The sequence below is a fragment of the Muntiacus reevesi genome, chromosome 9, assembly GCF_963930625.1.
Source record: "Muntiacus reevesi chromosome 9, mMunRee1.1, whole genome shotgun sequence".
In the NCBI taxonomy this organism is placed as follows: Eukaryota; Metazoa; Chordata; class Mammalia; order Artiodactyla; family Cervidae; genus Muntiacus; species Muntiacus reevesi.
The window spans coordinates 55579995-55595593 of record NC_089257.1 but is presented as its reverse complement, the minus strand read 5'-3'; the positions used below and the strand labels follow the sequence as shown (position 1 = coordinate 55595593).

The 15599-nt window shown below is 41.8% G+C and overlaps 1 protein-coding gene across 24 annotated transcripts in view; it reads left to right on the top strand.

Moving 5' to 3' along the window:
- Positions 1-9343, top strand: part of SOX6 (SRY-box transcription factor 6) — a 675736-nt gene extending 666393 nt beyond the window's left edge. For all 24 annotated transcript variants that reach the window (XM_065944087.1, XM_065944082.1, XM_065944088.1 and 21 more), the window contains one exon: positions 2551-9343. In XM_065944087.1, the coding sequence (XP_065800159.1) occupies positions 2551-2854 (304 nt within the window). In that variant the 3' untranslated portion in view covers positions 2855-9343. The remainder of the gene's footprint in view (positions 1-2550) is intronic.
- The last annotated feature ends 6256 nt before the right edge of the window (positions 9344-15599 follow it).

The following is a 15599-nucleotide window of genomic DNA, read 5'->3' as shown; positions in this document are numbered from 1 at the left end:
CCACCTATTCTTTGCAAAAAGAAAATGTCCTTCATGAAAAGAAAATGTACCATTTGATAGTTTGCATATGAAACAAACTAGTTCTATAGTTTGGTAATGGAACACTAAGAGCAGACAAATATAGATTAGCTTACCAAATTGGGAAATCTGTAAAATGGCTTAATATTGCAGTAAAAGTTTTCACTCTACACTCATTATGTGATTAAGGCAAAAATATTTTTATTGCAATTATCCAAACTCAGTTAAAAAAATATTAATGAGGCATTTATTGCCTTGGGCAGGTTAGCATATGGAGAAGGCAGTGGCACCCCACTCCAGTACCCTTGCCTGGAAAATCCCATGGACAGAGGAGCCTGGTAGGCTCCATGGGGTCACTAAGAGTCGGACATGACTGAGCGTCTTCACTTTCACTTTTCACTTTCATGCACTGGAGAAGGAAATGGCAACCCACTCCAGTGTTCTTGCCTGGAGAATCCCAGGGATGGGGGAGCCTCGTGGGATGCCATCTATGGGGTCGCACAGAGTCAGACATGACTGAAGCGACTTAGCAGCAGTAGCAGCAGCAGGTTAGCATAAAATATAATTTGTGTCAATTTGCCCCAAACTTAGGAAGCAAGAAGTACGATGTTTTTAAAATTTGGTTCTATGAAAGGGAAGCCAGTATTTTATGAGATGTTTCTACACATGGATTTAGATTTCTCTATTATCTTCTTTGGTACAGTCAAGCTGTCACTGCAAGCAACATAGAAAATGGATCATATCGGGTACTTAGTGTCAACTGGATGCCTACAGGCTCTGCAAGCCCAGGAATTTTTATGGAATATAGTGAGCATAATGTATCTGTATATTGAATATCTTTAGAGGAAAGAATGATGGAATTCAAGTCAGGTGATCTAGCTTCAAATCTCAGCAGTGCTGATTACTAAATACTGGACCTTAAGCAAGGCCTCATTTTCTTCATCTGAAAACTGGGCATAGTAATACCTTATGGAGTTACAATGTTAATTGGATGAGATAATCTATATGAAAATATTTTATGTTAGTTAAAGGTTAAGGCATCATTATTATGCCTCATAGTGTTTGACAGAGGTTGTTTAAGATAGCATTATCAGATACCCCCACAGTATGATTTTAGGCCATTTCTGTCATTTCTCCTTCTCCCAGGCTGGAAAGCGTACAGCCCTTGAGAAATTATACTCCTTCAGGACGTTCAAAAAATAGCTGGTAACTTAGTTGCTGCTGCTGTTGCGTCGCTTCCGTCGTGTCCGACTCTGTGCAACCCTATAGACGGCAGCCCACCAGGCTCCTCCATCCCTGGGATTCTCCAGGCAAGAATACTGGAGTGGGTTGCCATTTCTTTAGTTCTTCACAAATTCAGAGTATTTTCCTCTTAGACTGAGGTGGATAGAAAGTTTCAATGTAGGGGGGTTCAATAAGAATCGGTCAAGTAATTGATTGACCTGAAGTCAAGTATTAAAAGGTGGAAGGACCTTCCAGGACTTCGCTGATTCCAGCTTTTATAAATGGATGGAAACTGAGACTCAGAAAAGAGTTACAAAGACAGTTTGAAGTGAATTTATATTAATGTCCTTAAAGATTGAGAAACACTTGGTGAACATTGCATCTATGAATGAATAGTGTTTCAGTCCTATTCTTTGAGCTAGGTAGTAGGTCTTTCATTCTTTCAACATTTCAAGTTACAATGCCACAAGGGAAATGAGAGACAGATAGCCATGTCTCCCTGCAGAGGGAGAGACTGACCTTTGTAAAGGCTCTGGTAAGTTTATTTGAACTAGATTGACATGATGACGGACTGATCTGGTGTGACCAAGCCTTGGCACCCACTAGGATCTAGGATGAGGCAACGTGTGTTACTCTGTTAAGTAGCAAAGCTCTCAATGTTCTTCACTTCTGACTCCTCCAACCCTGGCTCCAGCCCAGGGCCACAGGAGTAATGACATCCAAGATGAGCCTTCCATAATTAGGAAATAAAAGTTTCAACGAGCTTTCCTACAGGTTTAACCACAGAAATAAGTAGACATTTACATAGATACCAAATACACGCTTTACTGAATCTGACTCTGGGATGTATAGGATCCTTCCTCATCTTGATTTTTCCTTTGTACTCTCAAACCAAGGTGAAGACATAAACCTGCTTACCACTGTCATTATAGTATGTCTCATGTTACCAGCCTTTTTTTTTTTTTTTTTGTAATGTTCTGGGAGATCCTAAAAAAATGATCTTACAAGTAACTTTGTGGTGTTAACTACAGCATTTGTTCCAAATGCCAAGGGTTATCAAAGCTTTGCTTTCATGTTGCAAAACCATAAATAAATTGCTCCATTGTATTGCTTAACCTCAACCACATCATCAGGGAGGTTTGCAGAACTCCTCCAGGAAACACCTTTGTCCCATTTCATCATTTGCTTAGAGTTTCAAACAGAATCCCCTCTGAGACTGTGTGAGGGATGAATTCCAATGCCACCCAGAAGAACATATGTATATAGATATTTCCCTCTGTTTTATTTTATTTTTTTGAATCTATACAGGCAGCAGCCTCAGATTCCAATCACCACAGGAACAGGTGTTGTGTATCCTGGTGCTATTACTATGGCGACTACCACACCATCACCTCAGATGACATCTGACTGCTCTAGCACCTCGGCCAGCCCAGAGCCCAGCCTCCCGGTCATCCAGAGCACTTATGGTATGAAGACAGACGGCGGAAGCCTAGCTGGAAACGAAATGATTAATGGAGAAGATGAAATGGAAATGTATGACGACTATGAAGATGACCCCAAATCAGACTATAGCAGTGAAAATGAAGCCCCGGAAGCTGTCAGTGCCAACTGAGGAGTGTTTGTTTGCTGAATTAAAATACTCTGACATTTCACCTCCCCTCCCCCAACAAAAAAAAAATTCTTAAAGAGCCCGCATGCATTTGTGGCTCCGCAATTACATCAGCAGAATGGTCTTAATTGTTTCGTAAAGCGTGAGACAGATTAAGTTTTCCCTGATTTTTCATGAACTTGAGTTTTTTTGTCGTTATTGTTATTGTTGTTGTTGTTTTTTAATTTAGGTGAAGACATATTAAATATGAGACACCAGGACTTGAAAACTTATCTCAACCCATAGCTGTCTTACAAGTCTTATATTTTTGTCTTACTTTTTTCTTTTGGATGTTGATAAAGGTTTAAGTTACTGTTTTAGATGGGGTTAAACATTCTCACTCAGGTATGCTGTGCCGGCCTACAGGTTGTGAATGTGTTTTTATTCTGAATTATTTTAGAAAACAACTGAGAATTTCATATTGTGAAACAGAACAAGTCCATGGCGTGTGCAGCTGCATGCAGAGCATATTCAAAAGGCCTCGGAATTCCATTTTTCCACGTGTAGAGTTAAACTTTGAATGTGCCAAACTTTTGCATAACTTTTGAATCTTAATATTTTGAAAGTCTTAAAGGAGACACTGCAAAGTCTTAGACAATCTTTGGCATCTTAAAATAGCAAACCACACATATTTTTTTTTCCAGAAAATGGTAAAGTACTCAGGAATCTGGAGACAAGATATTGTAAGGAAAGAACAAGGCTGCCACAGTGCATGTACCCAGTCGTGTTTGCCTCCTGATGTGCCATCAGTGTGACGTGGTATGACGTGCACGCACTAGAGCGATCACCACACCAGATAGCGACACGGTGGTCTTCTCTGCCTGAGACCACCTCTCACTACATCCATTATCCCTTTGCCTTTAACCCTGACATTCAGTCTTAACACATTTTTCTCTTAAATAATTTATTCATTCCAGAATGTCAAGGGTCCACTTACTATTTATTTAAAAAAAAAAAATTTGTTGGTGGCATTAATTTAATAATTCTTTTTTCTCACCCTCCTTCCCCAAAGAACTTTTCAACCCTTTTCACCTCCTTCTCCTGCTAGATACAAAAGATGTACATAGTGATTTTATGTCCCCAGAACATCTGGAAGCATTTCTGAAACAAGATACTACTAAATACCTATATAGTTGTTTTTGAACATCGGTGTATATATGGCTATAGAGCTGTGTATTTGGATACAGGTGTAGAGACTTACACTTCAACAGGAATGTCCCTGAGGTTCACCATGACTTTGAATCTTTTGCCAGAATTTCCCCCTAATTCAGTTAAGCCACAAGTGGTAGGATCTGCGTCGGTGGCATTTCCCCTGAATGCCATTCAGCAGCAAGGGTCAACAGTGGTGACTGCCGGGCAGGAGAGTCCTGCGGCCAATCCTAAAGCCCAAAGCTGCGGGCCGTGTAGGAGTCCACAGGGATGCTCTCATGGGCTGGCATCTCTTCACTGAGCTGCCTGTCCCATCTGGCACATCTAGGGAGTTCTTTGCAAAATCCCCAGGATGCAAAAAGCTGCATGACAGCCTCAGAGCAAAGACAGAGGCAAATTGTCATGATACATCCAGAGAATGAAAGAAAACCATAGGGAGGGAGAAGGAGGGGAAATACATTCCCTAAATGGGATGTTCCTACTGTTAACTCTGGGGAACAGATCACTCCTGGGGCAGCAGACGAGTTCCTCTGGCTCACTCCCTCCATCTGTGGCCACGTGGGGGTCATGCCTATGTGTGAACAAGATTAACTATCCATGTCACACAAGGAGTTTTCTGGAGATGTGCTGATGCGTTGGGAGGGCAATGAGGCTTCCTTCCTCATCTCCTAATGACAGGGAGCTCGGCCACGCCATCTTGACCTTCCTGAATCCAGGACTGATTGCCTATGGGGGAGCCTCACCTCGAGTAGTTCAGTGGGAGAATGTCAGAAATGGGACAGTTCACCTCATGGGACAACCAGAATCTGATCACCAGGACATAGGAACGGCCCCATCAGATTTCTTGAGCCATTTCATCACTTGGAAGAAAATAGTGTACCTTCGTATTTATTTAAGAGTGCTCACGGCCATACCTAAGAGCGATAAATAGGTCTAGCCAAGACATAACTGTCTATGTCATTAGCTAGGAGTGCTCTCTATAAGCTGATTTAGGTACTGATAGGAATGTTTGGTTCTTAATATTGATTGGGGATTGGAACTTTGATTTTGTACATTTATTTCAAATGAGGAGGAGGTCATTTTTCTAAAAAGAAAAAATAAGTATTTATTATTGTCTTACTGGTTTCTTTTGATTATATACCTCTCCTCCTCAGTTCATTCTCACATTTTTTTTCCTCTTTCTCTTTGATTCTTGCTTTTGCCCTCTCCCACTCCTTTTCGATTTTGTTGCATAGGTAGAGTGCTGTATGGCTAGCATTGTATTGTATGTAATTAATTTTGCACAAAGGCAAACATTTAGAATAGTAGGTTAATTTTGTTTGTTTTTATGACCATGCCAAAATAATATTCTGGGCTGGTGGAGAACAAAGGACTGTTCTTTAGGACTGAAACTTGATTTTGCTTGTAGTTAAAAAAAAAAAAAAACGAAACAAAAAAAAGAAAACAACACAAAAAACCAACAAAAAAACACACACACTCACAGATGTTGTTTCGTAAGTGTTATAAGCACTGGATATAAATGGTATTTTTTATCACTTCTGACTAATGTGAAGCTGTTGTACGAAAACTACATGAACAAAAGTCATCTGTTTCGACTCGTGTGGGCTTGCCTCACAGTTGCCGGATTTGAGTCATTTTTATGTCTTGTTATTTCATTTATTTATGCAAAATACATGTGTGTATGAACACTTTGTTTTAGCTCCAGCTCTGCCTCAGTACTGGGGTTCAGTTACTCCTAGCCATGTTCTTAAAAATGAAAGGCTATTCAGGAATGATCTGATTGTAAACGTCTCTTTCATTGGGTCAAACAGTGATGCTGTATTTGAATCTAAATTCTGCACATAAGCAGTTTATTCTATTTATTAGCCAAGTTTGGCTCTAAATATCCATGGAAATTAAGAATGACAATCATAGGGATCACTTCATTTTATTTTCAGTGGGGCTTAAACAAAGTTTTTATGATTTTACCATCTCATTTTAGATTTTTCTAATTGTGTAAATATAACATAGAAATAGAATTTATTTTTGGTTCATGAATATTTAGTGAAATATAAGTTATGTATTTCCTTTTCGTTCTCTATCCGTGTATGTTGGTCCAGACTAGAAGTTGATAAGTCACTGTACCTCATGGGGTAGTGAGTTATCAGCCACAGTGAGAGAGCAGCCCCACTTGCAGCTGGAGCAGGAAAACCCTTCACTCGGGTTCTTGTACGGTTTAGAACCCACTGTCCACAGACTCAGCCTTTCACTTTTTTTCTCATAGAAAGCTGATGAATTGAACATGGTGAATTTCCAGCACAGCTGGGAGGGAGTCAATTTGCTCTGTGAATCCACACGAATCTTATAAGGTAGTTTCATGACCATTTAATAGCATGAAGCATGAATGCCATTATAAAGGCAAAAATCTGCCTCTGAGATTGGCCGTGAATGAAAGCCTCATCATGCCAATTAGATTAAAGAATGTTAATCAACTTTTTTTTCATTGCTCCCTGTTTCATAATATCTTCAAATCAAAGGTAAACATCTCCATTTTGTTAAAGAACTTGCAGGATCAGGATTTTCCTTGTCACTTAGAATAGGGACACTGACAGACAATCCTGTCCTAAAGAAATGGACCATATGGAATAGGAAGGGAGGAAGGAAGCGAAGAAAGAAGGAAAGGAAGGAAGAAAGAAAAGAAAGGAAGCAAAGGAAAGAAGAAAGAGAGAAGAAAAGAATAAAGAGAAAGAAAGGGAAAGAAAGAGAGAGAGAGAAAGAAAAGGTCAGTCTGTGGACAGGAGCAGCCAGTCAAGCAGTCTCTGTTTCGCTGGCAGACGTGAGGTGGTATCTTTTCCAGAAAGGTACGAAAGCTTTGTTTTCACCTGTATTCAGCTCACCCTTTTGGGAGCACATCAGTTCGCTCCTCTTGGTATTTGATACTCCCCAACCTTGTCCTCAGGCCTGATTTGATTTGCCAGGGTCCCAACACCATCTCTCAGGCCAAGTTCTAAATTCAGGTGTGGGCTCACAGTGCTATTGAGCTTGTCAAATTCTGGCCTCCCCTGAACATTAGCCCCACTGGAGCCTGGGGTGTTTGAAAAGGGTGTGATCACTCTAGGGCTGAAATTAAAGGCTTCTTTCTTTTCCTTATGAAGCCAGGCTGCTTCTCCGGAGCACACCCTCCCAAGCAGGGGGGCGCAGGCACTAGTGAAAGCGGGGATTGTTTCGAGGAAGCCCATCTACCCCCAGTAGGAAGGCAGCCTGGTCACACCACAGCTGAGGCTGCTTCTCTTAATTCACTCATTCTGCAAAGAGGTGACCTCTACCTACTCATTAAGGAAAAGAAAAAGAATCGCTTCGTAGTTTCAAACCATACGAGAAGTCCTGTATCAAGTGCCAATAACTGCAAAGAATGCAGCTAGAGGAATGTATTGAAATTATTACTGGGTCTTCCTTTTTAATGAGAATATGACAAAAAATGGTTGCTGTAGCCTTGCCTGATTTTGTATATGTTTGTCTAAGGACTGAGTTGGCACTTAAGCTCACTTCTCAAAGTATAATAATATTGTATGACCTCATTTGTCCTTTTACAAAAGCACTTGCATCATTTCCTTAAGTCATCTGTCCCCTGACATGTTTTCTTCCTTAATAAACAACTTCTGTCTGTTATTCCTGCCGATTATGTTCTGTTTCTGATGCCATGTACTATTGAGCGTAACCCTCTGCTAATATCACTGAAAATACTGATATGCAAACCCTGTTCCCTTTCATCCCCACCCCATCTTTTCCTTTGGGGACAGATTTCTTTCCCAAAGCTCATGAACAAGTATTGGAATGCTGGTACCTTGGAGGCAGTGCTAGAGGTGGGAGGGGGCAAGGCAGAAAGGTAAAGCTTGGTGCAGATTCTCTTCTGATTGTCGTCCATGGCAACACGAGAGCTTAAAGGCAACTCAGTGACGTATCTTGCTCAGTAGTTTCTTATTCCTGAAGATCCACAAGCAGACAGTGAGGCCTCAGTGCTGGTGCTCTTGGAGTATGGGGAATGTGCAAATATTTAACTGTTTTGTATGCTGCACATTGCAGACCTGCTCACGTGCATTCTCCGTTTGTCTTCTTTTGTCATATGTGTTTTTGCTTTTTTTGAAAAAGTGCAGTCTTTATTGTACCCTTCTCCAGCTTGTAGCAAATTAGAATGCTTAGCATTTATGTTCATTCATTATTGTATTTGCCATGTAAAATTTTTATTACCTTAGACAAGCTTATAAGCTGTTACTACATAACTTATCTTATTGTAACTCTTTTATTTCCCGACATTGTAATTTGTTTGTGATGTATATTGTGAGATTGTATTCTATGTTAATTTAATCAGCACAATTCACTGACATGCTGGACTGACATGCTAGCTGCTGTTTCCAAGTGTAAAGTTTGTGTAGGGCTGTTGAGACAACTGCTACTCCGTTGTCAAGGTACTGTGCTGGTTCCTCTAGCAACACTGCGGGTGTGGCCCTTGGGACGCTGAGGGCATCGAATACACCCTTGAGCAAGTTTTAACTGCAGATTTCCTTTGTAGAAATTCTATGTATAATGCAGGTACCTACTTGGCCCATGGCTGGTAACTATTTGGGCAATTAGAAAAAAAAAAACAAGAACCATAAAAACTAGTGTCTATTGCTGCTTTGAATATGTTTGAAAGTCTGAAAATGTAAATAGTTTATCAAAAAAAAAAAATCTTGTACAGTCCAGTGTAAAGTTTTTAAATGACCTTAAAAGGGTTGTCATCACATCTTTCTCACATTCTCCTCCTGATAATGGAAAAAAGTTTGCTAAGGATTAAAGAAATGAGAAAAACAAAACAGAGAATCTCTTCAGATTTCAAGGAATGAATCATTGTTCTTAGCTTTGATGCATACACACACTTCTTGGATTTCGTTGTGCAGTATTGATGTGAGATAAAACTCAACATTGAATAACCTTTCAGTGGTACTTTTCAAAGTCTTCCCCTCCTCTGCCTCATAATTAAGGGAAAAGACAAAATTGAAAGACACACTGTCTTTATCTATCCTGGTGTATGTTGGCACCTTAGCTACTTTTTTTTTTTTCCTTTTTGCACAAGGTGCTTTCCTGATATGTTAAACATGCCATCTTTGGGTGATAATGTATATGCCATGGTGGGGCCTAGGCCCCTCAGGGGAGTGTCTATAAGAACTGCCTATTTATGCTCATTTACCTCAAGACTGTCCTCTCTACCCTTAATCTAGTCGTCATCACTCCATCTTTTGTACTGCTGTTGACACTTACAAATTAAAGATAAATTTTGTTTTATGACCTCCGTGTATGGCCTTGTCTGTGCTCTGCACACTGCCCCTACCCTGAAGCCGGACAGTCCTGGGCTTCCTCCTCCGCCTCCCCACACCGCTTGCTGCTGGAGGCTGCAGGGCTCCCTTATCCCACTTCTCTCCCACCCCCTGCTTCTGCCTTGCTGGGAGGTACGGCTCAGGAAACCTTCAAACCCCTTAGCCTGGGAGACTTGCCTGTTTTTTCCCTGGTGGAGGCTACACTGCTGCAGCAGGAAATGCTTGTGGATTCAGACGGTAGGAACAGGATCCAAGGCGGATTTTTTTGTCAAGAGAAGATGAGAAAGAATGTCACTTCCTATTTGCCTGACTTCTTCATGAGAGTGAAACGGTTTATGAAAACTCCCAGCATTCCTGGGTATGAACGAATCTCAAGGGCCAGCCTCTCATCTGACATCAACTTCTACAGGCCTAGCAGCCAAGAGTGGAAAATGCTGCACTTCTGGAACCATCGCCTCCACTGTGGTTGGGAGCGGTTGGCTGATTTCTCAGCTGCTTCTGCGGCAGAAGAGAGTTCCCATCCCGCTGTGCAGCCATGAGTTGGCTCAAGAGTGAATGATATCAGCCTCTAATGGTCTGGGGTCTGGAGGTGGGGTAGTGGACCGAAGCGAGGCGGGCCCTTAAAGGAGACTGGCCAAACCAGCCAAGCCAGTGCTGTGGATCCAGAGGTTAGTGACCAAGGCCTGGAGAGGGAAATCAAGGGCTCTTGGGGGAGAGAGGGGAGGCACTTCGTTGCTCACACCCTGGGGCCTGACCACCACCCTGGGACTCTCACTTCGCCTTTTGTTTGAAGTAAATCTGTGCTGTTTTCTGTTTGCAAAATTTCCTCTCCTCTTTCAAAGTAAAAGTGAAGTCACTCAGTCGTGTCTGACTCTGCGACCCCATGGACTGTAGCCTATGAGATTCCTCTATCCATGGGATTTTCCAGGCAAGAGTACTGGAGTGGGTTGCCATTTCCTTCTCTAGGGGGATCTTCCTGACCCAGGGATCGAACCCGGGCCTCCTGCATTGTAGGCAGACACATCTGAGCCACCGGGGAAGTTCCTCTTTCAAACCCCACCCCAGATATTACCAACTTATCATTACCTTATCAGGCCTCCCCCTGCTCCCCGGGCAGTTTCAGGCTCTTCCAAGGTATGTGGAAAGAACCTCTATGATCACGTTATCTCATTGTAATAACCTGTTTCTGTGTCTGTCTTTTCTGCTAGATAACAAGCTACTGAAACCAAGGACTGTACCTTGGTCCTCCCAGCTCCCAGCACAGTGCTTGGCACAGAGTAAGTGCTCAACACTTGTTTGTGGAATGAATGTATGAGTGGTGGCAACTTGGCCTCTATGTGTGTTACAGATGCCTCTGAGCATCAGGCTCTTAGACGGTGGAGTGAGGGAGCCTGTAGAGGTACCGTGGTATTAGTTATTTCATTGGAGAATATTTTTACTTGAAACATCTGTAGTCATTTGAGGGAGACCATTTCAAGATGGAGTGATGGTTTCTCTTGATCAGACTTGAGGGAATCAAGTTCCCATGCTTTGAATGCCCAAGTTTCTGAGCCTAGCATCACTGCCCTGTCCTTCTTCCCAGGCATCCTGACTAAAGCATGGAAAAGACAAACCAGAAATAAGAAGTTTTACGGATTTGTCCTACACCTTGCTTAACATCCCAGGGCCCAAGATTACTTTCCACTCTGCCCAGCGATGAGGGGTATTGGCAGGTCCACCCCATGGACATCCACCACAGAAGCAGGGGGCTTCTTAGCTTCTCTGCCTGCTGGGGAGAAGACAGGTAGTGACTTCACAAGCTGTTTATTTAATATATACTCCTTCTTCAACAAAAGAAACTCATGGTCCAGGTAATAATGACTCTTTCCCTTAATAGTGCTCTAGAGCCGAGCCTTGCTTCCTGAAAATATGGTTCATGGATCAGCCTCATCATCACTTAAGATGCATTAAAGCACTTCCTGGACCAGGCTGAGTAGCAGGCTGTGATATACAGGAGCATCTGATAACTATAATCTACCTCTTCTTAGTCAATAACACACCATGGCATGGAGAGGTTAAGGATTATTGTCCTCATTTGAATTGTGAGGGTGTAAAGACAGGAATGGCACCCCACTCCAGTACTCTTGCCTGGAAAATCCCATGGATGGAGAAGCCTGGTGGGCTGCAGTCCATGGGGTCACTAAGAGTCGCACACGACTGAGCTACTTCACTTTCACTTTTCACTTTCACGCACTGGAGAAGGAAATGGCAACCCACTCCAGTGTTCTTGCCTGGAGAATCCCAGGGAAGGGGGAGCCTGGTGGGCTGACATCTATGGGGTCACACAGAGTCGGACACGACTGAAGCGACTTAGCAGCAGCAGCAGAGACAGTAAATGACCTACCCAAAGTCAGACTTCCCTGGTGGTTCAGACGGTAAAGAATATGCCTGCAATGTGGAAGATCTGGGTTTGATCCCTGGGTTGGGAAGATCCCCTGGAGAAGGGAATGGCTACCCATTTCAGTATTCTTGCCTGAAGAATTCCAAGAACGGAGGAGCCTAGCCTGGAAAGCTACAGCCCATGGGGTTGCAAAGAGTAGGACAGGACTGAGTGACTTTCACTTCACATACAAAGTCATGCAGAGGTTAAATAGCAATGTCAGAATGCACACTTGTATGTTTCAATTTTAAAAGCAGTTGACAGTATTGCATATGGCCCCACAATACTCTGTGAAGATCACAACCCTGAGTCTAGACTCCAGTTATCACGGGCATCCTGAGGTGTATCACTGTGGGTGCACTGAGGCATCTAGGGGCAGTGGCCTTTGACAGCTCCAACCCCTGCTCTGGTTGGGCCTGGTTCTTGGCCCAGGGCCCAGAAGAGACCCCCCACCCCCCACCCCCAGCTCTCTTAAGAACTTGTTCTATGGTCCCTCAAAAATTCTTCTTTGTTCCAGAAAATGTGAATTGCTCTGAAATGATCTGATTGCACTTGTCGCATATGCTGTATTGTGTCGCAGGAATCTAATGGATTCCTTTGTCTCATTCACTTTTTTTAATGCTATAGTCCTGGCACATACCAGTTTCTCCATACATGTGTGTACTCTTAAAACACTTAACAATAGGGCTTCCCTTATAGCTCAGTAGGTAAAGAATCTGCCTGCGATGCAGGAGACCCTGGTTCAATTCCTGGGTCGGAAAGATTCCCTGGAAATGGCAGGAAGGAAGGAAAATGGCAACCCACTCCAGTATTCTTGCCTGGAGAATTCCATGGACAGAGGAGTTTGGCAGGCTATAGTCCATGGAGTCTCACGAGTTGCACACAACTTAGTGGCTAAACCACCACCATTCTTAAAACAATTTGAAACACGAAGGAAAGAACTCTTCACCTCTGAGTTCCAAATCTTCCATACTCTGCTACTGGTAATTTTTTTTTTTCGGCCTATCTCCTAACTATGGCTCGGAACTCTCCAGACACATCAGCCTGTTTGTAGGGTATTTTCCCATGTCTTTGGACTTTTGGTCAATTCATGTTCCCTGTCTAAATTGCCCTTGGCCCACTTCTGTGATCACCATCTTTCCTTTCAGGACCAACTTGAAGTACATCTCCTTCAACAACCTCTACAAAAATCCTGAGTTGACGATGTAGCAGAAGCATTATTAAATGTTTCATTTAACCCTTAACAATTGCTCTGAATGCTAGGTATCATTTTCCCTGTTTCACAGAAGGAGATACTACAACAGGGATAAATCAATTTGCTTGGTCAGGGTCTCCCAGTTAGTCAGAATGCCTTTTGTTTGGATGGGCTGCCTCTCAGATTTCTTCAGCTCAGAAGGAATATCTTTCTCTCTGGTTCAGAGTTTCTTAACCTTTTTTTTCCCTTCATTATCACTACTTGAGACTTTTAGACATTTTCTTCCCCGATAGTGCTCTACCACCCATGGAATTTAAATAACACAAATACACTACCTATTGTGTACTCTATGTGCATCTATGCTTTATTCATTTAAAAAAATGATTTTTCACCCCTTATGAGCCAATTTTTGTCCCTTTAGCGGCACATTACCCTTATTGAGAATACATGCTCTGTATCGAGTTCACTTTGAGGTCTGGCCCTTACCATGGAGCTTGTAACAGTTTCCTTACTATACATTGAATACTGCATTCTGTTTACTAAGGCTTAGTAGCAATTTTCCACAGAACGTGGTGATATGAAACAACCATTTATTATCCTCATAAATTCCATGAGTTCACAAATTTGAACGGGGCACAACAGAAGGTTTTTCTCTATTCCGCAATGTCTGGGACCTCAGCTAGGAAACTCACAAACTGGGACTGGAATAAAATGAAGGCTCATTTGCTCTCATGTTTGGCCCAGTTGATGCCAGCTGTTGGCTAGAACATGTGGCCTCTTCATGTGACTCGGGCCGCCTTACAACATGGTGGCTGGGTGTCAAGGGGGAGCAGACCAAAGCAGAAAGAGTGAGGGCCAGGTTGAGTCCTCTTTTCTGGCCTAACCCCAGAAGTCATGCAGCATCACTTCGACTGCATTCTATCCACTGATGCAGTCAGAGTCATGCCTAATTCAAGGGGAGAGGAAATCAACTCCACCTCTCAATGGGAGAGTGATAAGCCTCTGTATAGTATGCAGGGCTGGATAGGCTGCTCTAGACATTTTTGGAAAATACAATATGCTGCACTCTGATATTTGTTTGTCTGTGGCTCTGTGCCCTACCTCCAACTACCACCTTATCTTTCAGAGGGCCTTGTACATGGTGTAGTGCTGGTGTATGTGCTTGAAAGTTATTTGGATACTCTGAGTTGAGAGGATAAAACCCCAAGCTGTGGCCCATTCCTGCCACTACCAGCATGTGGTTACCAGGTCCAGAGATCCCTGGGGAGGTCAGCTTTGGGCAGGAAACTCCATCACGCACCACAGTGCTCTAGAACAAATAGTAATGAGCAGCAAGCATTACAAGCAAGACCCTGGTTAAAGTTTGTTTTTGTTTGTTTGTTTGTTTTTTGTCTCAGAGGCCATCTGTTATTTCTGGAAATATTCAAGCCAGTCAAATTCCAGTATATATATTTATAGATACATAGTTAGATAGGCAGATAGAGTGAATGAGTGAGTCACCCAAAGTATTTGCAATAGGATTTGACTTATATTCATTTCTATAGAAGCCTGTCAAAGAAACTCACTACTCAGCAAAATACAGTCTATCTGCTTTCAATAATATTCTACCTGCATTGATATTTCTGTCAACACTACTATCATCAATACAACAAAAGATGTTTTAAAATGGTAATAATCGGTATTATGAATCATAAACTATACAAAAATTAGCATTTTTCAGACTTGGGAAATAGTAGTTTGATGTTCTAGCAGTCTCTAATATGACCTACAGTAGCAGTTAAACCCAAAAAGGTTAAATTGAGAAAAAAAATGTGAACCTTAAAACAATCTTTTAAATTTCTGACTTTGGATTAATATTAATCAGCTAATGGCTATTATCATACATACCCAAACCAGATCTAAACAAGCATGGACATTTAGCATATTCTTTTATTTGAATCCTACTTATAATTCTATTTTAAAATATTGCTATATGTTAATTTTAATAAAAACTCCACTAGTATTTCCAAGTGTCATTATATGAAAAGAATAAATGAAGCTGGATCCTTATCATTGAATGTAAAGTATAGAGATTAGATATATTTTTGGAAATAAAAGATGCACTGATATTACTGAATAAAACAGGCAGGCAGGAAAGTTAAGGCAAAACAAATAATTATATGACCACAAAGAATGATCAGAATTCTGACCCTGAGACAAGCCAATTGTTCATTCTTCCCTGATATGACTTCTACTGCCCTGATTCACCCTTGAGTTATTTAGTTGCAAAAAGTACTCATATAGTCTATATTTGGATAAAAAACATTTATGAGATCATCTAAATGCACTTTTGCAATTTAAAAAATTAATTCATTTAGAAAAGGCATTTGTTTATTAATATTGAAAAGAAGGCCCACTAAATAAATGGGGTTGAGCCACTGGAGAAATGAGAAGTAATTTCCCAAGCAGCCTTAGGTCTGGGTTTGGGAACACCTTTACTTCTTTACCTGCAGAGATAACTTGGATCCTCTGTGAATACCAGGAGGACAGATAGGAATTGATGTGCTGGCTACTCTTGGCCAAACACACTTGCCCTGGACAGAGCTATGGAAAAGACAAGTGTCTGGACCTTAA